This window comes from Epinephelus moara, chromosome 24, assembly GCF_006386435.1.
Source record: "Epinephelus moara isolate mb chromosome 24, YSFRI_EMoa_1.0, whole genome shotgun sequence".
NCBI lineage: Eukaryota > Metazoa > Chordata > Actinopteri > Perciformes > Serranidae > Epinephelus > Epinephelus moara.
In genome coordinates, this window is record NC_065529.1 from 8,426,084 (window position 1) to 8,450,402 (window position 24,319).

The 24,319-nt window shown below is 38.7% G+C and overlaps 1 protein-coding gene across 3 annotated transcripts in view; it reads right to left on the reverse strand.

The window, feature by feature from the left end:
- cadpsa (Ca2+-dependent activator protein for secretion a) overlaps positions 1 to 24,319 on the reverse strand; it is a 273,414-nt gene that overhangs the window by 52,468 nt on the left and 196,627 nt on the right. For all 3 annotated transcript variants that reach the window (XM_050039323.1, XM_050039322.1, XM_050039321.1), the window contains 4 exons: positions 22,179 to 22,335; positions 12,052 to 12,193; positions 4,641 to 4,796; positions 3,215 to 3,362 (listed from right to left, as the gene is read on the reverse strand). In XM_050039323.1, coding sequence (XP_049895280.1) covers positions 3,215 to 3,362; positions 4,641 to 4,796; positions 12,052 to 12,193; positions 22,179 to 22,335 — 603 coding nt within the window. The remainder of the gene's footprint in view (positions 1 to 3,214; positions 3,363 to 4,640; positions 4,797 to 12,051; positions 12,194 to 22,178; positions 22,336 to 24,319) is intronic.

Consider the following 24,319-nt stretch of genomic DNA (forward strand, 5'->3'; position numbering starts at 1 on the left):
TGAAGAATCTGACCAAATCTGTTGTCTCTGCTCCCTCTTTTATTAATAAAGCTAAGTGTATAACATTTTCAGGTAGCAGCTTTTTATTTTTAACCGGCACTGAACATTGCTTTCAGTTTGAAATGGTTAAAATAACAAATGATGCTGGCGGATTAAATCAGATTAAGATCAGATTAATTCTGTGAGTAATTTTATGACAGGCAAAACTTCAGTCTGTCTTTTGCTGGGTTTGGGAGCTCTCTGCAGGGAATGTCTGCACTCATCATTTGTCTCAGTCTCAGTCTAAGTCTTCTAAGTCATATTACTTAGTATTTCTAAATCTATGAAAACAATGGGTCTAATTCATTAAATGTTAGTAAATCTGTGAGTAGATTTGCACATTAAAAACCTTGGTACTAAAAACCTACACTGGATTCATGAACCCCGTGGCAAACTCGGATTTGATTAAATTATTTTAGGTGGAGTGGAGTTGAGAAAAAACATTTCATTTTCTTCTGTTAGGCCTGAACGGAGGTCATGGGTGCTGTTAACTCTGTGTCCTCTGTTTTAAGAACCATCCAAGAAGTTAAACGAAAATGGTTGGATATTAAACTTGAAGCTCTCTGCTGCAGACGAGCGCTTTGCCTGAGATCTCTCTGTCAGAGGAGACGGGGACATGACTCCACTGGAGCAGTCAACAGCAAACTCAGAAGGTGAGGTGATATACATGTTATATTAAGTGTTAAATCGTTATACATTCTGACAGCCATCACTGATAGCTCAGCGTTTGGTCAGTAACGTGGGTCTCAGTCTCACCACTCAAACAGAAGATTAATTTGTGGAGTTCTCTCTCCTGAATCAAGTGTGAACGAGATGCCAGAAATGTAGAAAACACATGTATTAAGTCGATTTACATAACTCATTCATGTTTTAAAGAAACCTTAATCTGAAGCTTAAATCTTAAAATTTAGCTAAATGTGTGATATTGCTAATCTTTTGTCATGTTCAATTTACATGTTTCAAAGGCATCTGGGTATTTTGAACATAACAGAGCACAATATGAGTTAAAATTGCAATTTCTAACAATGACGAGCAATATTTATGTGCATTGCTTATTTACACAAGCAATAGCCTACAAGCAGTCAGAAGCAGGTGTAGATGTTGTTAGTACCTACTAAGTCTGGAGCTACTAACATATTGCTGAATGCTGAAATACATGTAAATTTCCCTCTACAGTTAACACATAAACTCATTCTGCTCAAGTTTCAGAGCCAATAAGCGGATTGCATCACATGAGTTTCAGGAGTAACATTCTCCAGATAAACTTTAATTCATACATCAGTAACTTAAACTGATCAACGCTATAGTTTTGAACCAGAACCTTCTGTATTTGGATTGAGTAGCTCAGGAAAAATAAAATGTGCCAGATTTAGTAGCTACAGCTGTTAATTCAATGTGTCAGATACATATGAAATCAATGTTACATATCTTTTGCTGCACTGTATGTACAGGTATTTATATACTGAGCATCTTTGGCAAAAACATTTCTTTCTTGATGAAGTCAGTTTTATCTCATTTCATTTCCATTTCATTGAGTGTACACTGGGCTGCTCTGTTGTTAGGCAAATATAAGTTATTGGCAGTATTAAAAGACTCTAATCAGGTAAAATAAAAAACAACAATAAATTTGATTGGACATCCCTACTTTAAAGCGGTCAACAGTGAAGAGTTTTGAAGTTGGCAATATCAATACAGTATATCATGACATTATTTTTGAGAAATACATTTAATTACTAAAAAAAAAACATCACTGAGGACAATGTAAGTGTCTACCAGTCTATCCAGGAAAAACTTGGGGGAAATTTGACTCGCTAAAATTTTTTGAGGATGTTGTGTTCCTCCAGCTGTTCTAGAAAGATTTCAGACTTGGCAGAGGCAAGCAATATCGTCTTGCATTGCAAATGAACTGGGATATTTTGGGGGAAATGAAGTTTTGATTTTGAACAAGAGCACTAACACCACACAAATTGTTTACAATAATTTTATTAGGCATAAAAAAATAAAAGAAAAAAGGGTTTGACTTAAATGTGACTTCATTTTTTTTCCTTTTGCTTTTAGATTTTGTAGATTTTCAGATTAGAGTAAACTCAGTGCATATAAATACCACACACTTCTTCACTTACACACTACATAAATACTGTATGTAATGCTCCAAAGTGCATACAGTAACTGGATTTTGCAGTCAAAAGTCATTATAAATCAAACCCCTAAATGAATAAATGTTGAAGGATTTCAGCTGTATTCTGTTAATTTTTCTTTTGAATCATTATTTTTCATTGATTAATCCAATTCTTTATCGTTTTATGCCTATAAATGCATTACATTGTTTATTTATGAAATCTTTTTTCCTGTTAAGCCCTTTTTCTTAGTCGCATGTAAATGAATGAAATGCTATAGAACCATTTTCAGGACCTTCCTTATAAAGCAAAGCCCATTGAAGGACTTTGGGATGATTACTCCTGCTAAAGAACTGCTGTCATGGAAACTCAGACGCAGTATCACTGCGAGGAATCCTTTTGTTTAGCTTTGTAGCACCAACAGAACAGTGAAGGACTTCGCAATAATTAATTCATTGTCAGTAATTGGTATCAGTCTCCAGCTTCTGCGAAATATGAGATCTCTCACTTCTACCCCATGTATATTCAATACTATCTACACATATGCTAATGAAATCCAAACAATTCAAGTGGAGGAAGACAGACAGGGAAAACTGATGACTAATTATACATTTGGGAACTGGAGGGTGAGATTTCAATTGAATTCGTAGCCACACTTACCCAGTCTCTAACAAACTTTCACAAGACACAGAGAAGAAAAATAAAGCAGCAGAGAAGGAGAAAGACAGAGGTGACATAGCACATGTAAAATGACGTGAATACTGCAAAGGAAGTAAAAGACAAAGAAAGAAAGAAAGAAAGAAAGAAAGAAAGAAAGAAAGAAAGAAAACTGGAGTATCGGAGGAACAAAAACTTAAAAAAGACCATTCATAAATAATTTACTCTCATTCAGCTCCAAAGCGTAGTGATTATTAAATTATATGAGATTTAAACAGGGAAACTGTACGATGTCAAAGAGAAGTCCATCACAGGTCTTAACCTTTTAGGCAAGATAAAATGATTTGCCCCCACTCTGTTAAAGAAAATGAATTTGACATGACATTTTTAGCGTCTCCTACCTCCTGCCCTAGGTCCATGGCACACAGCTTGGCTGATTGGGCTTTGGCATCCACCATGACATTGAACATGGTGCAGATGGACTGTGGCACGCGGAAGTCTGTGGCCCGGCTGCTCTTCTGAAGCTTGGCTTCAAACGCTGCTCGTGTCCTTTGGAGAAGGAAAGGAATGTGCAGGGCTGTAGCTAGGATTTTAGAAATACTGAGGTTGTATGTACTAGTCCCCCAACCCACCTACCGCCCTTAATAAAATGTTCATTTATACTTTCTCCTAGATCCTATTTCCACACATAAAGCTATAGATGCTGTTTCACAGCCTTTTCCACACTGCAGAGAACCACATTGTTCAATTAAATTAGTTGAATTTGAATATATTTAGTCAGAAAAATACCCATTGTGCAATAATTGATTTTTCATTGCAGAATGTAGACCCCACCCAAAAAACAAAAACAAGAAAAAAACAAACAAACCTAAATAGTGGCAGTGGCAGTTGTGGTGGCCAGTGGTGGAATGTTTAATAGTATGTTTAATAGTTTGGAAAAGGAAAAAGCCGATAGCTGATTGATGAGCCAATATCATTGCCTGCCCCCCTCACACGCCTGAGATGCTGAGGCACATGATATTATCTTAACTTTGTGTATGGGGACTCCATGCTATACTGTGCTCAGAGATGAGCAGCATTTCTGTTGCTTGTATTTGTAATACGTATTTCAATTACTTTTGAGTATCTTGTAAATGATATTTGAGAGAGCTGGAAAAAAAATCACATTTTTAATTTGAAACAAGACACTTTACAGTGAAATATTTTTTTTAATACTCAAAATACTTTCTCCATGATTTATAAAATGTTAGATACATGAGTAGGTCAAAACCTAGTATACGGCTGGAAAGTGTACATAAATAGAGGGCTTTTAATTTCAAACAAAGAGACTTCTTGTTTAGTGAGACTTGGACACAAAGCAGAGCAGACCAAGGTACGTAAAAACGTAAAAACGTTTATTTCCCTGTAGAATCCTTTAAGTAATGTTGTCAGGTACGCAAAACAACAATCTGAGCCTGTCAGTGGCAAAAATAAGCACTTTTAGTGGATGTAAGATGACAGGACGCACCTGCCCCAAGTGGTTACATTGCAGCCTGTTTGCCCCTGCTGGCTGCTGCACTCGTGGTCAATACTGGAATAATTTCAAAAATTGTTCCTACGAATCACTAAGGCACAGGATCTAGGTTAAAAAGTCTGGATTGAAAAATACAAGAGTTCCCCTTTAAAGACACACTCCCCTCACTGGATCCCAATATGTCTTCCAAGCTCACTGCTGATGTTTTGAAACCCAGTTTACAACAAGTCATGTTACTACTGGAATACATTCATATGATTTATGAATGCTACTTGCTTGCAACCAGACCCATGTGTTTTTAAACAGTATCTTACCGTTTTACACATGATTCAATCATGTCACTGGACATCAGCTTCAGTCGGGTCTCCAGGTGTTTGCCAAACTCCTCTTCTGGCCAGTGGAGATCTCTGATGAAGGTCTGCAGAGCATCCAGCTTCCAGAAGAGATCCTCTGACGTCCCTGAGCCATTACTGCAGGGCCACAGGGCAGAAAAAAGCATTTTAGAGACGAGCTTTAAAAAAAAAACAGGGGGAAACAGAGATGCTGGTCCTAAATCAAATGCCTAAATAGCTTCTTTGAGTTTTTGAATAAATCAGGCAACACAGGAGACATGTCCCCAGCACCTTTTTAGAGGGCAGATATGGAAAACTCCACTTATACAGTCCAAAAAATAATGTTGTACGGAAAAATAAAGGTATGAAATTTAAATTTAAAAAAATCTGTGTAAAAGCTTTAAAAGTGGTAACTGTAGACCAGACACTTAGAGTGTCTGGTTTAAACATTGTAGGAGGAGATCATTTTAAAATCAAGAGCTCCATTGGACTTATTGGAGTATATTTTTTTAATACTTAAGTATTAAGATAAAAAAAATGCAATTTAATCCTCACTTTACACATTTTGCTTTATTGCACCATCTTTATTGTTTCTGTGCAAGTTTCTAAAGTTTCTAAATCAGTGTGATGGTCTAAACTGTGCCAACACATCATCATATATTATTTTTAGTAAAGTCTTTTAAAAACATTTTTTAAAAACTTGTCCATGTAAAATTTCTATGATAACTTTGTATTAAAAGCCTCAAGGCTCTATGGCAGATATAAGGGCAGATATCAGTGCAAATCTGAACTACATCAAAGCGACATTAACATGCCCACCATCTCCAGGGTGATTTTATTCTGCACTTTTACACCTTTGGAGTGAGTCAATATCATGATCAATTTCACTTTTTACAGTATGAAAATATTTTTTTAAAACCATCTTTTCATTAGGAGAGATATCAAAATTCCGAAAGAAAACTTGTTTGTATTTTGTTCTGCCTCGGTTAGGGCTATCTGAAAAACCAAAGCCCTTTGGAGGATTTGTGTCTGTACCAACTCTGTTCCCCCAAATTGAAATCAAATTTCCGTCCCTGACCACAATATCAAACTACTCTGTTTCAACTTAAAGTGTTAAAAAACATGTTAAAGTAGAAGTATTTACTGTTAAGTATGATCAGCCAAAAATTTACTTGAATTATTAAAAGTAGTCAATGTAAAAAAAAATGTGTCTTATTATTATGTACTATCATTAGATTATTATGACTCATCAATTAATGTAAAAGCAGGATTTTACTGTTGTAGTTGTTTCAGGCAGAGTTAGTTTGTTTTTAACTATTAGCCTATAATTGTTTTCACTATGGATTAAACTGCTAAATATTTTCTTCATTGATCTGATTGTCTAGTTTGTAAAAATTGAGAAAATAGAGAGAAGGTCTCATAGGCCAAAGTGACACCTTCACAATGTTTGTTTTGTTCAACCAATGATACAAAATTCAACATTATATTAAATTAATAAAAATTAATTAAAATAACTACAAGGAAAAGCAGCAAATCCTCCTATTTTGCATTGAAATGACTGAAATTACTATCAAAATAGTTGCAAGTTAATTCAAATGATTAATTTATCAAGTAATTGTTCCAGCAGTACTGTTGGGTACTGTTTCATTCATTGTATTGTATTACATTTTCATTTGTTAAGTAACTTCAGCTGTCAAATAATTGCAGTGAGGTCAAGAGGACAATATTTCCCTCTGAAATGGAGTAGAAGAAGAAAGTGGCATAAGAAGAAAAACCTTAATTACCTCAAATTTGTACTTAAGTACAGTACTTGAGCAAATGTTCTTAGCTACATTCCACCACTGCAAAACATGTAATTTCTTTTTCATATATACTCTGCTCAGGTGGACCTTTGCACACCGTGTACCATCATGTGCAGACTGTAAGCATTTAGCAACACAGTCTGAGCTGAGGGGAAACAGGATCCTTGCTAACACTCCTGTACACCCTACACTGTGAGTAAAGGTGAAAATGTATTCCATCCTGTCATTTACACACCAAGCAATATTAGCTTAGACTGTGTGAATATGTGGGTGCAGGATACACATCTTTGTACCGTGTGTGTGTGTGTGTGTGTGTGTGTGTGTGTGTGTGTGTGTGTGTGTGAGCGTATGTGAAAACAGCACCGGCATAGAACAGACAGGAAACAGCATCTGAAGGTGTGCTCAAAAAAAAATAAAGATTGCGTATGCTTTGCATATGTATTTCATTTTCAGTTAACAAAAACAGAAACAAGAGGAAATGATACATGTCTTAAATATTACTGGATAGAGTCAGGGTCCCCACTCCAGAAATCATTTCAGGGGTATTTTGTATTCTAAGAGACACATCAGTCACTGTGGAAACTGCAGTTTACTATGAAACTTCATAATCTGCACCTAAAAGTTAAAGTCATCCATTTCCAGGTCATTTTTACTTTTTGTGAAACTGGATCACTTATTAAGACTTATGCTGCTTTTAAACTGCAGATTTTCAGGGATGGGTGGGAACCCTTTGTTTGTTAATGTCAGTTGGGAAAAGAGGTCACATGTTAGGGTAAAGTGAAGGACTGCTAGGACCAGGATTAACAAGAGCAGTGCAGCTGCTGGTATGGTATTGCCACTGACAACTTGAATGACAGCACTACTTCCTGCAGCAGCTCCACACTCAGCCCAGTTCCAGCAGACTGAACCACAGTGCAAGGAGAAATTCAGACACAAGGGGCCCCTCTGCAACCATCCACCCCCAGCAAGTAGAGAACAGCCAGGGTGCTACAACACCAGGTAAGAGGGGGGACAACTTTTGAATGGAAAGAGATGAAAAGATGCAAATCTATAACCAGGACAGCAGCTACCACTGAGGTCAGTTCTTTGCATATTTTTCACAGCATTTACAGTGTAAATACCTCAAGTTTTGGTGGAAATTTGGTTGTTGAAACATGCTGCCAGATGCATCAGATGATTTAGAAAAGACCTATGTCATATCCTCTTAGTTAGTGTGTATTGACAAATTAAACCTTGGCCACTGAGGATTCTCGAAACCTAAAACACAGGTTTTTGTTTGCAGTTCTAAATTAATTAACCAGTATCAACAACAGCAATAGTGAGGCTTGGCTAAAGAGCATGAAGTTTGGTTTGTTTGTGTAAACCATAGACTCTGTACAATAATGAACGTAGCTAATGCAACATCACCAATTGTTTTGTAGACTCCTGTTTTGAAGCATCGAGTTTGGCACTTTGGTTGTCACCATTTTGGATATTTTGGAGCAAGAAGTGACCATATTTGGATGAGAGGGTGAAAAAAACCCCTATCACTAGCTGCTAGCTTAGTTAGTACAGTGCATTTACAGTGAAGGTTAGCTGTGATAATGCTAATCTTCGCTGGCAAAAACAGGCCTGAAACCTTATAGGGTCTTTTAGCACAACCAAACACTGAATAGGTGAATCTATGAATCTGGGGTTACACCACAGTTACACTAGGTTACCTGTTGTCACTGTGGTAGTGACAGACAGCACCAATCTGTAACTAAAAGTGGCCACACCCTGAGTTATGCATAACTTTAAGCATTAAGAACATTTAAACAGGTGACTTACTTTAAAATTCACCCCTGTACAATTGTCATGAACAGGGAAATTACCTAGAAACCAAAACTATTTTGTACCAGGCTGTAAACATGTTTATTTCTGCTGGGAATGGACTCGCTCTTGGAGTCAGCCTCGAGTGGCCATTAGAAGAACTGCAGATTTTGGCACTTCCATGTTGGCTCAATTTTTTAGTACTGGAAGTTGCTGCTTGGTGTATAAAAAGGAAAAAAACAGATAAATGGCTGCTGAGCGAACGCAAATTTATTTTTCGATTGTTTCTGATGTTTGCATGAATGAGGACATTCATGGCCACTCACAGCAGGAAAAAGAACTTAAAATAACTTTATCGATGATGAAGTTAGCAGATGAATACATTCTCACTCCGACTTCGCACGCATCGATGTTTAGTCATGGACTTTCCACATTGCGATATGACATGCAAGGTACCCTGGGTGCATTGGTCCTTAATGTTCTGGGTTCAACTTCACAGTTCAAGGTCAACTTTAGCCTGTTACATGCATTGCCTGTTTTTAAAATACACTTCCATTTTCACAGAAAATGTACAGTTTGCATACAGTCTCTTTCAAAATAAAGGCACTATGTCAGTACAACACCAAAAATTTACATTTTTTTCCTTCAACAACAAACGTCGGTAGTTATGTTTAGCCAAAACATGCTTGTGGTTGGGTTTAGGCAACAAAAGCACATGGACGACTTTGGAGTGAGACTGGGTTGGGTGGATTAGAGAGATTAGACAAAGGTTTGTCAGGATTTCTTCACTAAGGGTTCTCACTCACACCTATACTAGATGTTGTCTAAGCCAGCAAATTTGTTATAATTCTTAAAGTTAAAACAAGTAACATATAAATTTAGTATAGATATCAGTAAAAATAGTGCCATCGTAACACCAAAATCTCAACTTGTCACATTTTGGTTTATGACCAAATACCTTCAAAAGTATTGATATTCCCATGAACCTCAGTTGTACTTTGTGTTTAGTTCTAATTAGCAGATGTTGTCGGTGTTAGTATTATATTTAAGCATGCTGATGTTAACATTAATCTACCCACAGAGCCGTTAGCAAGGCTTAGACACTTAGGCCTGTTTGTATCTGTAAAACATTTTTCTATACCGAACAGACAGTAGATATGAAATAAATTGAGTGCAATGACGGCAACATTATGAATTAAATACATATGAAACAGTAAATGATAAAGACAGATATGTGTATAGAAATTATGACACAGTAAACCAACACACCTGCTAGTTGGTAATTTCTCTACGGAACACTTCCTATCAATGAAGGCAGCATGCAGAACATACAGTATATCCTCAGTGTTAGTATGGATGATATTTCTCTTTTAATTGCTCTATGGTACTTTGTGTCTCCTCGTTATGCTTTTGCATCTTTTCAGTCCATACAGAAATACATTTGTGGGAGTGAAAATGTTGGGAATCCATTTTCAAGTCACTGCCTTCTTCATCCATCCACAGACACCATGCCATGACATTGGCATGAACGTGGCTTTGGGCCTGTGTAAAACCCCAACACTGGCAACACACCGTCACAGCTATGTGCTTTAATATTAATGTATGCACTCCTAAACCTGCCTCCACAGGTCCTTTTGGATAGCCAGGTTTTATTACAACTCTCCTGATCTTGGAGAGCACAAATGAGTTAAGTTTGCCATCTCTGTTGGCACTTTCTCTTTGGGAAGTTGCTAAATATAAAGAGAAGGCTGAAATGCAGTTCTCATTATGTCTTTTTAACAATGAAAACTTCAGGGCTGGTATTGATTTTAAATGTGTATCCACAAGAGGGGATAGGGATGGATGTGCTACGGTGATGGAGTCACACTCTGTGGGATGATATGAAGAAGTTTTACACCTTTGAATCTCATTGTTGGTGTGTTTCGCTTAAGTTTTCAAAGTGTTACAGACAATGTCTCAAGTGTTGGCAGAGATATGCAGAGTGCTTTTAATGATAGCACTCACAAGATCACACACATATTAATAGAAAGCCCTCACTTAAATTGGAGGCTTTTACACATTGTTTAAACAAATAACTAATGTTAATTCCTTATTCCTCTTCATGAAAAGGTGTAACTACTTATAAATGCTGTTAAAATGACTCTGGGCGACGTGGCTACTCAGCTCTGGAACACTTCTCCTTAGCATGAACATCTTAAAATGCTCATTCTACAAACATTTTGCCTCTTCCTTTTGTCTCTCTTTAGAACAGCATGGTAAGCACTTACAGGCTTACCTGTAATACATTTCCTGAATCATGATTAAATGAATTACAAAAAACACATATAGATGCTGAATTAATTTGACAGATCTAGAGTACAAATCTCACAACAGCTACAAATATGCAGAAAACATATTTTAAAAAACCCTTGTGTTCTTTGACAAATGGTATTATTGATTTTTAACTCTAACACATGATGGAACACTGAATATTATTGCAAGTATTGTACAGAATTTATTATTATTATTTTTTTAATTAAGGAAACCTGTGTTGGATATATAAAAGTAATACTTATAATCCGGCTGCATTGGGGTCTTATGCCAGACGCCAAGTTCATGCCAAAGACATGTGTGCATGTCTCAGGCTGTACAAGGCTGATACACACTCTGAGTCATAATTAGCTGTCATCCAGTCAGGTGGAGTAAAGCTGGGCATTTGTGGGAGGTTAACACTTGGCACTGTTAGATTTGGTACTTTGGGCATTTGGAGGTTGACACTGGGAAGAGTACTCGTTATATTCCTGTGGGGAGAAACAGAATAATGGCAGACAGAAAACACAGATTGCACATGAAAGCTGATGCAAATGAGTTGTGAAAAGCAACAAAGTGAAGATAAAGTCACACTGTAGGTAAAGATACACACTTGTGTCCCAGTGGCAGACAGCAGTATATCTAGTTGCCAGAATAAAAGTTAGCAATGTACGTTCTGGTTCTGCAAACCACGGATACGATGTGTTGAAACTTTACATTTCAATTTTTATGAAAGCCCTGACAGGCAAGGTGAAATTGATCAGTTTTTCTCTCCCCTCCTCCTCCTCCCCACCTACTGTGACAGCGGTGCTATCCATGGTGCTGAACCCACAGCTAAGCAAAACCAAGTCTGTTGGCTTGTCTGTGAAATGTGTGCGGTAGGCAGGGTTTTATGGTGGTGTTGTATTGTTAACGTAAGTGCAAATAATACATGAATCAATCTCTCCTGTTTCTTGCTCGCTCACTCGACTACTGAGTAACCTGTGTATGTGCACGCATGAGAATGCACCAGCGAAAGTTCAACTAAGTCATCTTGTATAATTAGCCATGTTTGTTAATGAACAATGGAAGATTGAATGCGAACAACACATAAATGAATATGCCTGTAAGTAGGTTAACTTAATTACAGTCTCATTTGGGATGTTTAAATCACAGTGAACCTCATTTATTGACTTTTTTAAAAAACATAATTATAATCTGAGGATAAATATTGGTTCAGATGGTTCTTCATCATTCATTAACTTTGTTTAATGCCAGCACATGGGAACATATTGTAAATAAATGGCCAAATGCAAATCTACCTCTGTCATTCATCAACCATCTGTTGATATCCTACCTGTTCAACTCTACTGTCAACAAGCCTTGACTAGAACATTAATTGGTGATAGTTTTAAAAAGCCCAAACTAAAGCTACATGTTTGCACAGATGTGCAAAGTGAAATCGGCTAAATCCCACACAAGACCTCCCTTATGTAAGTGAATATAGCTAAAGTAAATTAAGGCATCCTTACTTGACAGGTTCCCAGGATTCTCTTTCAAAGCCTCTGTGAATGGACTGAGCAATGGAGGACTCCATCAGGTCCACGTATCGCACCACCAGGGGAGCATACAGGTCCTGCAGGTGTTTGTGGAACTTCCCATTGCACAGGTTATCTGAGGGAGAGCATGGGATGGGAAAAATAAGACATGGAAGTACCAGAGCACAGAGCAGACAATGCTCAGTCGGTGTGCTATCATAACAGTCTTGTGATACAGGCTCTGACAATTAAAATGAACAGTACTAAACTAATCTGTTTAAGTTTGCTAATGTGTGCCCTGTGGAGTTTTCTTGTACACAAAGTTCAGGTTACATTCAGTGTTACACAGCAACAACTCGTTGCTTGTATCCAGAGGGTCTAACAAATGAATGCATTTCCCTCCAGTGTTGATTTCATTGACGAAAACTATGATAGGAATTTTTCGTCAATTACCATTTTTCCACGACAACACAAGACGGTGACGAGCTAAAAATTGATCTTGATAACAAAAACTAAGACGAAATCTATGTTTAATTTTCACTGACAAGAATACACGTGACGAAAATGTCTGTCAGTGGTGGACTAGCGGACACTGAAAGCCGAAAATGGCCATGCTTGTAATTATCTTAAAATGCTGCGTGAGCAACAGGCTGGTAAATAGTTTGCACCAGGATGTTTCGCTAGCCAGTAGCAAGAACACTCACACCAGAGCAGTGTCAGCCGTTGTTGTGAGTTGTGAGCTTTAATTCAGCGGTAAATAATCAGCCATGTGTGTCTGACTGTGGATGGTGGAGCTGTTGAATGGATTTGTGGAGTTTGTTAGTTGCAGTGGTGGCTGTGAGCAGTTAGCTCTGCTCGTTAGCCACTGAACAGCAGCGAAGCAAGCAGCCACTGGTTGCCAGACTTCACAGCTGATCCCTGTAGGACTCCACTCAGTCTGGACACGAGAAGGTTTATGGTTTAATTGCTGTTTGACAGGCAGGTAGGAAGCTCCGTTTTCTGTGAGTGTAGCTGTGCTGTAAGTAAACAGTCTGAATTCAGCAGCGTTTTCTCTGACAGTTGTTTAGTTTTAATCACCAACTCTGTGAGAGGACACGAGTTTAAACCTCCAGACTAACATGCTGCAGATTAGGAAATAATTCAGCCGTTAATGAAGTTATTTTTCCTCTTTTTTTAAACAGTGAGATTCTGAAGTCAGAGTTTACGATGAACCTGGGTACAAATCATAATCAGAGCATAAAGAGAAAGATCTTGAGCTTTTCAAATGATGATCAGTAAGTGTGTGCTCAGAAATCACCCCTTAATCCTGTCAAAACTGCTGGAGAAATGACAGTTTGACGGTGTAAATAAAGTATTTGTAGCTGAAAAAAATTGTCTAAATTACATTTTATACAACCTGCCACCTTGATTCTAATATCTGATACACGAATTAGCCTAACTGGATTAGTTTAAAGATTAAAAAAAAAAAGTATGGACAACCTAATGACTAAAAGTCCACTAAAATGTCATGAATTTTCATTGACTAAAACATTTTCAATATTTGTCGACTAAAACTATGAAGAATAAAAACGATTAAAATGTGACTAAAACCATTAAACAAGCTTGTCTCAAGACTAAGACTAAATCTAAAATAGCTGTCAAAATGAATAGTTTCCCTCATAAAATATTTGCAAACCTGAATTTTAAAAGTATTTTGTGTGTGTTTATGTTCACTGGCTGGCAGTCTTTCTTCCCCCTCTTTGTTAGTGCATTACTATGTTTCTTAGCATGTTACTGCCACCTGTTGATTAGTAAAATAATGTGAAACCACTGGCAGAAATGTGTCCTGCATCATGTGCATCCTTGTGCATGGGGTATAAAGAAGGAGTTCTCATTTCCAGCTTCACAGTTTCTTCTTGTGCAGCATTATGGGCACAGGTTAAGGTTATGTGCATTTGACTAAACAGTTACACCTCTAAATTAATCATTACAGATATTTGCATAGGTGCAGCGTAACACCATAAGTTTAATTCATGTTTGATGTGTGTAACAGTGACCCAAAGGGGCTTTTGAAGCTTTTATGTGTTTATGTGTATGTTGGGTTGTAGGATAAATCTGAAGGGCAATGGGAAAATTAATAGAAAAGCCCTGTCCTAGATGGTGATAATGAACAATGACAGGTGAGGTTAGTGTCTCTGGCTGACACTTACTCTTCATTAGCAGGTATGACACAGCACATCCACTTTCCAATCTTTCTAGACAAAAGGTTGGAGTCTCGGGGTATTTCTAAATCCAACCCGTCACACACATTTCCCCCAGTCTCTGCCGGCTCCCAACTGGTAAAAAGGCAACACTGACAAAGACCACAGGAGATAAAATGGAGGCCAGTGTGTGCTAATGTGATGCCTCACGGCTCCATGCAGTGCGTCTGCTTTTCCTCTCCCTCTCTCTCTCTTTGTTTTTCTCTCCCCCTCTGAGCATGTATGTGTTTGTGTTTGTGTGTGTTGGCACTGGAGTCAAGGTCGATGATACACAGTAGGTGCGATGTTTGTTGTGTTCCCTGATTACCACTCTCCCAATTAGCCACTTGAGCGGCTGCTGTCCACTTGGATGTGTTGTGTCCAGGAGTGTGTTCGCAGGGCTCGCCGCGGCCCAGCTACCACTGCTTTAGACCTCATTAACTCCTCGAATGGCAGCCTGACTTTGGCGCCTGTCTAGTGCTAAGGCTATTTACTGCTACATAAGTGCACCGCTGTGGGGCAACAGAGCAGATGACCTTCTGTGGAAAAGATGCCCCCATGATGATACGCTTTACTAAAGTGTGTGCTTGTTACACTGTGTGGGCAGCGGGGACTCTGCTGGGTCTTATATTGATATTGAAGATGGACCCTCTGATCTTACTGTGCTACAAAATAACAGCGTGGACTGCTGTCATTAGGAAAGGAAGGATGGCACATGGACGTGATGAGCTTGTTTGTATTTACGTAGCATCCTTGCATTTATTCCAGATTAAAGGGGCACTACACTGATTTTACACACAAAAGTCAGTTTACTCATCATGAGGGCCACTATCGTGAACATGTGTCGCTCTGGAGGTGCTCTGTGATCATCATCAGGGTCACCTTAACTTTGGCTTGGAGATTCCAAATTTATAACAGAAGGCCTTCAATACAAACTGGAGGAGTGGAATTTAAAAGATATCAGCTTTTAACAGGAAGTGAGGGTTTGACCAAAAAGATGCCATTGGTGCATTATGGGAATTGTACAATTTAGTGGTTTTGAAGCTTGACCCATACTAGTGACTATAAGTCTTAATATGTCACTCTCTGCCGTGCATTTTTTTCTTTGTGGAAGTGCAGTAGAAACCTGATTCTATGTCACTCTTTCTTATTGATAAATATTATTTAGTCATTCTTATTTTCTGCTCTATTTCACTATTATTTTTCATTTTGTACAGTTGCTTATTGCACATTCTCCATTTTAACAAATTATATTGGCTAATATTAGGCCCCATGCAGCAACATTATCTTGAATTTCTCTCTTTAAAAGAAAAAAATTAATAAATGAAAATAAAATTTAAAAAAACTATTGAGTGGAAAAATAAGAGAAGTCAAGTCCAGATGCACCAAATGTCATCTACATCTGCTCCCACTTGATCATAAGTAACCTATTAGCCCCCCCCAAACTTTATATGGGGACAGGTGTTGTGCCGTGTTATCAGCAGTGTTGAGGAAGTACTCAGGTCCTTTACTTAAAGGGGCAAAAAGCGAAATCATTTCACCACTAGGTTTGCTGTTGTGCACTGCCTGTAGACCAAAACAAAGTGTGCATTAGTCGGCTGCCACGCTAACGTTCCTACTCTTCTCTACTGGCGGGCTCACGGGCTCATGGGCTCACGACTCCGACTCACGCAGAAGAGTAGGAACATTAGCGTTAGCTCCCGGAGTTAGCACTAGAGCTACTACGGCTACTGGAGTAACTTACAGCTATGGAGCGCTTCTACCAGCTCTTCTAGTCACTGAGCCTCACCTCGGCTTGTAAACGAGGGGCTGGAGATCAACACAGAGAGAGGTTGTGTGAGGTCATGCTATACACCTCTAGTTCTTCACATAGCGATTTTTTAATTCCTTCAATCTATAAATGATGAATTTCGCTTATTGCCCCTTTAAGTAAAAGTATTAATACCACACTGTAATAAATAAAACTAATTTGAATAATTAAAAGAAGAAGCACTTAACCCTCATTTGAGAAGCTGGAGCAGTGAAATGTTTTTTTATATGAAAAATATTTGTAGCAGAGTAACATAACAATATTCTGTGTGAAGTGAAGTGAAGTAAAATGTGGCATGACATTAAAATGCTCATGTAACGGTTAAAGTACCTAGAATTTGTACTTTAGTACAGTACTTGAATTACATTCCAGCACTGGGCAGCAGAGGGACTTACAATCATTGAAATTACAGTATTTGGGATCAATGGACCACATACAGTAGGCTAGTATTTCTTAAACCCTGAAATTTAATAATCCAATTTATTATAATTTGTCTAAAACATAATCTAAGTTTGATTATATGAAATTCATGCAATTTTTTTGTGTTTCCTTTTATTGGGCAACAATTTGTGGACTGTGAAAATAAGATATTGTTTTTCTTTTCTTTGCAAGAGTGCTCTCGACCACTTGTAGAATTTTCTCTTAGCTAAGATGAGCAAAAATAAGAAAACATTGGTGAATTCCAGAAATCAGTCAGTACTTACAGAACAAGAACAAATCGTGGATACTGATAATAATATGAGAGAGTTTGTTTGTATGTTGTTTGTTGCATGAGGCGCATTGATTCTTATTTTGTTTACAAACATTTAAACTAGTACGGAGTGTATGTAATGTATCCTTTACATTCAGTGATGATATGACATATGTGGTTGTGATCTTGTGTTTTAAATATCCAAAATCTGCACAGAACACATGACCATCTTAAAGATGTACTACACAGGATTTTCCTATAAAACTATGTATAAATTCGTACAGAAGTGATCCCTCTCAATCATCGCTTATGACCCACTAGATGTGTGTGGCAGTGTATTTATCAGCAGAGACTCTACCCTCCACCTGTATCTTCTGATTTTCTTCTTGTTTTTGTGTTCAGGATGTTTATGGGCATGCATCCACACAGCGCACAGGTGAGGTCAAGGCTTAATAAAATGGTAACGACCAGGTTCCAGACCGTAAGGAGCAAGCATCCAAGAGACACAACGCTGAAAAAAACGCAAATATAGCGAGGCAAAACCCCAAACAATAGTGAATCTGGGATTGGCTTTTACTGTCACTTTGGCTGGCCGGCCAGCGTGATTACAAACAGTAACTGACAATCCTACATAGCATACTTTTAAAGCATAATACTCTCAATTTGTGTGTTATTCTCATGTACAGACCCATCCCAACAATAATGTATCTACTAACACATATCTGTGTGTGCATCTACAGCTGGATATCTTCTTCTTCTATGCCATAGAGGTTCACTGTTGTCCAAAATCTATTCAGAACACATCAGTGAGCCACACTGTTGTACTGGGTGACATGTTTCTTCATTACCATGAACACACACTAGGGGTGTAACGATCCATCGATCTGGATTGATATATCGATTTAACGATCAACGAAAGTTGAAGTGAAAACATTAATCCATAATCATCTTTGGCATAGGCTTTTATTTTGAAAGTCTGTGTCACTGTCAAACAGCAGCAGGCAGATGGCAGGCAGCCAAGACAAAGAGGATGAGGATAACGTTATTTACTCGGGAATAAATCAGCAGAGTGGAAATATTTTGGATTCCGGAGAAAATGCAGGACAACAGACAGAGCACATGGCGTATGCAAACAATGATGTTCTGAGATAAAACACGACGTAACATTACCTGCCGAGACAAGTGTCTCACTCTGCTAACTTCTCACTACAGCAACATTAGCTGCTCTGTTTTAACAATGTTCGGCTGAAAAACGTGCATGCAGGCTGAAATTCAACTGTGCTGTTCTGTCGGGAGATGCAGTGACTTAAACCAACAATAAGTAAGAAAAGTAATAACGCTGCATGTAATTTGTTAAACTATGAGTGGAGGAAAAATGTCTGCAAGCTGCTAAGTTAGATGATGCAGTGTAAACATGCTACAGCTACAGTAATAATGGGTGACTGGAAATAAACAATAGTTTTGTCTATGAACCTTGACAGTTATTACTGAGCTGAATTTAATACTTTTGTTGAATGATATCATTGTTAATCTGCGAGAGAAAAAGATGATGATTTGGGTTAAGATCAAAAGATTTCTTCCAGAAAGGTCTCTCTGACAGAAAGCCCTGTAGGTTAACTTGTCCAATTTGCTGTTTTATTTGTGTTAGTGGAGTCAGTTTAAAGTGAACGTTACTGCACTTATTATTTATGTGTTGTTAATGTGTCTTATGGCAAAAAGTAAAAAAGAAAGGGGTGGCAGCATCTTCTGTAACACTGTGTTCAATGGGCATTTAATCTCGCCTAACATCAATCACAGATCCCTGAATTGTATCGAACCAAAATTGCATCGTGGCAGACTCTGTAATATCGGAAAATATTGTATCGCTGTCCAAAGAATTGATATAATATTGTATTGAGATTAAACTGGTTATTTACACCCCTAACACACACTGTAGTTTATTTTGACTTAATCCCATATACACCGTCCTGCTGCCATTAATACTTACTGGAGCACCAAATGCAGATTAATCTTCCACTAAAATAGTCCCAAACAAATGCACTATTTCTTTCTGTTTGAGTGACTCGTTTTTAAAGACTTGCATCATCAGTAGGAGCCAATGGGATCAGGGCTGAGAGCTACAGACAGGGTAGGGAAGTCAGAAAATACAAAATATGAAATATCACATGGTTGGTTTTGTATTTTTCATGGGACTTGTTGACAGTGGGAAAAAAAGAGATAGAGAATAACATAAATGTGTCCCTTAAAATCAATATAGTGGTAATGGAAGAAGACTGGGTTAGGTGAAAGACTGAATTAAAGGGATAGTTCAGATTTTTTTTAGTGGGGTCGTATGAGGCACTTATCCATTGCTAACGTATTACCTACAGGAGATGGTGCTCAGCATGCCTCCAGTTTGGAGATGCAGGCACAGAAATTAAGCAATATACTGCTATGGACAGGGGCAGCAATTACACATATTTTAGTCACCTAAAAAGAATCCCACCCACAACAAGCAGTATCGGTTTTAGTGTTTGCCGAATGAGAGTATTTTGACTGTGTTACCTACCAATGAAGAACGAAAGTCTTTATATCACTCTCTACAAAAACAGACTCCACTGAGAAAAACACTGATTTAACATAGCTGAAAGCAGGAAATGCTGGTCTGCCACTGCCAGTTTTTCTTTGTGTGTGTTGTGTGACTTTGCCGTTTAAAGGGGTTCATTTGAATTCACTTATATCACACAGTACCACAAAACTAACTGACTGATTGAGGCAGCTGTACACCAGCAGCTCCCATGTTGTGCAAGCCAAAAGTGCTGTTTTTGTCAATGGGGTCTGGTGGCTTTGAAGATAGCATAGATGTGGATCTGAAGCCATTGATGGCTTCCCCATAGGAACTGGCTGTAAGCCGGAAAGTTAAAGCTTTGGAAATACTCTGAATATAGATTTCTTTAGGTGAGTCTTTGTTAGGTGGATGAAATACATTTTGCTGCTAACCCTCATCCACAGCAGTGCATTGCTTAGCTTCAAGTCTGACACTTCTGCCACTTCTCCAAACTGGAAGGGTGCTGACTGCTATCTACTGTAGATAATATACTGACTATGGATAAATAACTCATTCAACTCCACTAACAAAAATCTAAACTATTCCTTTAATGCTGACAAAGAACATAATGTCATTATGTCTCAAAGCAATCGACAAAATTATTAATCATTAATATTGTGCTCTGATAGGAAATGGTTAATTGCCCATATCTTGCATCAATGAGCCCATCTATATTAATTACACTCAATTTGTAGCACACAGGAAAATTGATACAGACAGTAGGGTTCTGTTTTAGTCACTGTGTTATTGCCAGCGCTGTACAACTTCCCTCCCGCTGTTGACTGCCGGCCAATGTAACTATGTCCACTGCAATGCACTTCAATTGCCTCAATATGTAGCAAATGAGAAGGTGGCCAATTTGATGACACTAACAAGTGAGCATAACAAGCTATTTGCAGTCATCTCTGTTCAAGTGAATATGTGGACCACGCTCTGCCTTCTCCTTGACTCCCGACTGACAAACTGAAAAGGGAAAGCATTCCCCAGGGACAATTAGCGCCCCGCAGATTGAGTCTGCATTGTGAACACTGAAGTGTTTCCTTTACAGACCATGGACAGCTCCACAGTGTTCCTGCAGGCAAGTGCATGCAGTTCATTAGAGAGATGGCTGGCCTGCAGCAACCAGCATCAAGACCTGACTATTATCTTCAATCAGACACTCCTGGCCCTGTTCACACACACACACAGACACACACACACACACACACACACACACACACACACACACACGTTCAGTACTGTATGTAAACCGCTCCAGGCCAAAGTAGACAACTCACATTGACAGCAATGATTTCAGAGACATTTGAGAGATGTTTCAGGGGGATTGGAGTGCACAGGCAACAACAGCTGTAAACCTTCATTAGGAATGTTCCTGACTTTTGGGGTTAATTATAATAATAGAGCTGGACGCTAGAAACAACATAAGCATTGAAACATTTTCTTGATGACAAAATGAGAAACTTCTGTATACTGTCCAAAGGGTAAGTTAGGCTTAGGAAAAGAAATATGGTTTGCCTTTGTCAAGTTACATACTTAATGTAAAGCTATGTACTTGACATAATAGGACCAAATGAGGATGTGCCTTAAAATGACTTAAAGTTCACTTGGTTTCACACTGTCCTGAACACGAGTCTCCTGAGGTAAAGACCTATGTTTGTTTGACCCATCCCCCACCTCAACCTGCTTTCTTATATGGACTTTTGCTCTTTACTTTCATCTTCACTCCCGTCAGTGCATTTGTCATGTGATGCTGTCTTTGTGATTATGTTGCTTACATATGAATTCTAGTGCATTTCTTTTGGTAGGTATAAATACAAGCAGTGCATGATAGCAGCCTGAGTGCCAGCAAGAAGCATACCAACACAAGCGTACATGCCCACAGTCAAGCAACAGCTTCACCCTAAACCTGACATTGGGTATGCCTTTTGCCTGACAAGGGCACAGTACCCACAACACTTCATTAGAAACATGTTGCAGTTCCAGGAATGATGCCATTTCAAAAACACAAACTAAATCCAAAACAAATACAACAACAGAAACATTAAAAAAATATAAATAAAAAAAAAAAAAATCTACAGCAGAAAACCAAAACTCATACATTAACAGCAAACATGCTGCGAATACAGAGAAGATGAAAAGTCAAAGACACAAAGAAATTAAAACAAATACAACACAAAAACACTGCATATCCAATCAACACAATGGACATTCTTCAGGCCTGTAGGGGCAGCGCTAAGTGCCACAGCTTGATTTTCAACCCAAGAGAGAAACAGACCAGAGAAGAGATTTTTGAAATGGAAAGCAAAGAGGTAACATAAAAACGTACGCATACTTTTTGTAACATTTGGCCTCAAACCTTGACGTTTTACTCAAATCTGTTGCTCTTCTATAATACTGTAGTCCCTCTCTGTTGGGCCAAATATCAGGCTGTTCCACTTAGTGCTCCCTCTGGAGGCCTAGGGAACTTTTGTTGTGTTGTCTCAATGTGCACTTTTCTGTTACACTGATTTTTAGGTTTGTGTTTTTGACTCTGTATCACTGGCATTATTTCTGAATGGAACTGAGATCATCTAAGGAGTGTGTTTTTTTTACATGTGATGTGTACTATGAGATTTTGTCACAATTTACATTAACCTGGGCAAGTGTATATTACTTTCCATTCCATTCCACCCTTCATCAGGCCTACATCCCCTGTGTGATCACTTCTTCACTGATCAACCCCCTAAAGGACTGACTAAACCAAATGAAAGGCACGTTCAGCTACTTCAGTCCCCATGCTCACTGTTGTTTTTTTTTTAATAACTTCTTACTCACAGTCCATTCTCAGGAAGTCGTTGAGCAGCTGGAAGAGAGGGAAACTGTCCCAGCTGTCAGGCGGCTGAACTTCAAGAGCTGCGTCCATGTCGGCCGAGTAGAGACACAGGAAGGTCTCAGCATGCTCCACCATCAGGTCTGACCACCATGCAAAGGCCTTGAGGTGGAAAGAAGGACAGACAGAGAGGAAAGGGAGACAGAATACAAGGAGTGGAAGAAAAGCAACAGGTTGAGGGTGAAAGAAATGAGACAAATCAGGCAAAGAGAGGGGACATATATGTGCTCCCTGTGGGTGCGTCTTTAGGAAATTACAGTTAACAAATTGAATCTCATTTACCATAAAGGCTGACGATGTAATGTAACTCCACTGATCTATAGCAAATGTTCTTGGCTCTCTCTGTCTCTCTCTCACACACTTTTCACCATATGAAATCAAGTTGTTGCCGCAGCATGATCTCCGGGGATGCATTCTTCACAACTCAAAGCAGAAAAAACAGCGCTTGGGCACGGAAAATCACACACTTTTCTGTTGGCCCACAGAGGAAACAGCAGCAGCTCCTTAACAGGCATGGCAGGGAGCTACTTAAACACTCACCCGCAGCTCCTTCAGTGAGTCAATCAGAAGAAAGGAGCTAGCGAGCTGCGTCGTGCTCATATCTCCCCATCGAATAGACGCAGTGGAGTGACTGTTAGGGACCGGGCTCTCTCATGCACATCAAAAACACTCGCTTTCCTCCATGCACCCCCACTCTTGCCAGGCCTCTTAAGAGGGACCCCTGAGGAACCATGGTGTTTGCTCATTCACATCAAGCTGTCAACACTGTAATGTGAATGCACCCATGGGCTTAGGTGGCGGTGGTGGAGGGGGTGGAGGGGTGGGGGCATGCACTTGCCATGGGAGCTCGCAGCATTGGGTAGTAGGTGTGAGATAGTTCGCAAGAAGGTATATCTAGTTGGTGCCAACTCATGTAATCAGCATTTTTACATTTGAGAAATAAGAAGTAAAACTGGAAAGATGCATCAGGATGTTTCTTAAACCTTACTAAGTCTTAGAACTCTTCTTTCAACATTCTGGGTTAGTCTGGGTCAGTGCAAACCAATTCTCTGCAGTGTGCAAAGATTCAGATTTCAACTTGTTTCATGAATTGCATTTTCATTTACTAACCCAAACAAAGACGGCAACCAGAAATCATAGCTGCTTATCACCCCCCATGAATCTGCCAGGCTGTGCAGCTGTAAAACTGTGAAGAAAGTTTTTTTTTAAGCATGAGTTAAACTGAAGTCATTGTACACAGGGTGTGCACCACAATTCTGATGTGAAATTCAGATACATTTGTGTGAATAAAGCCTTACAGAAACACTGCACATTAAGTCAGACATTAATTTGTACAGTTGATTGTGTTCCTATTTTGCACAGTTGGTCAGTGATGACATCTCTCAGCCTAGTCATCAGAATAAAATGTTGGCATTGTATGTCTCTGCAAACCATGAATATGTTAGATTTGAACATTTCATATGTGACATATCAGCATGTTCTCAGAGTACATGTCTATGAGATGAGTTTCTCATCAGAAGGAGGAGGTGATGGGGGCATTGTTGGGTTTGTTACGCTAGAAATGTAATGTTTTAATTATTACTCGTTACTCTTGAAAAAAGTAATTATGTTGTCAGAAGAGGCCTGGGGGGATATCTGGCAATTTCAGTGGTTCTCAACTAACTACATGGACTGGAGAGAACATTGTTGGAAAAACATAACCAGGTACTTTAAGACACCCAACCAAGAGAAATATAGAGATGCTAATATGCCATGCTGGAGGCAGTGCAGTTCACGGTTGGCAAACCATTATCATATATTCTGGGACTGCCCCAAACTGAAACTGTTTTGGAAGGGTGTTCATGACTCTCTAGGTAAAATGTTTGGCACACAGGTTCCTCTGGACTTTGAAACTTTGTATCTGGGCCGTGTTTCCTTTTTGGACCAAAGAAAGGATTCTCTTAACGACAACTAAAAAATCTATCACTAGGAGATGGCTAAATCCAGCACCGCCAACAATACATGATTGGCTTGCAATAGTTTTAGAAATATTCAAAATGGAAAAAATAACATATTGTTTAAGAACCCAAAATGATCAATTCTATCT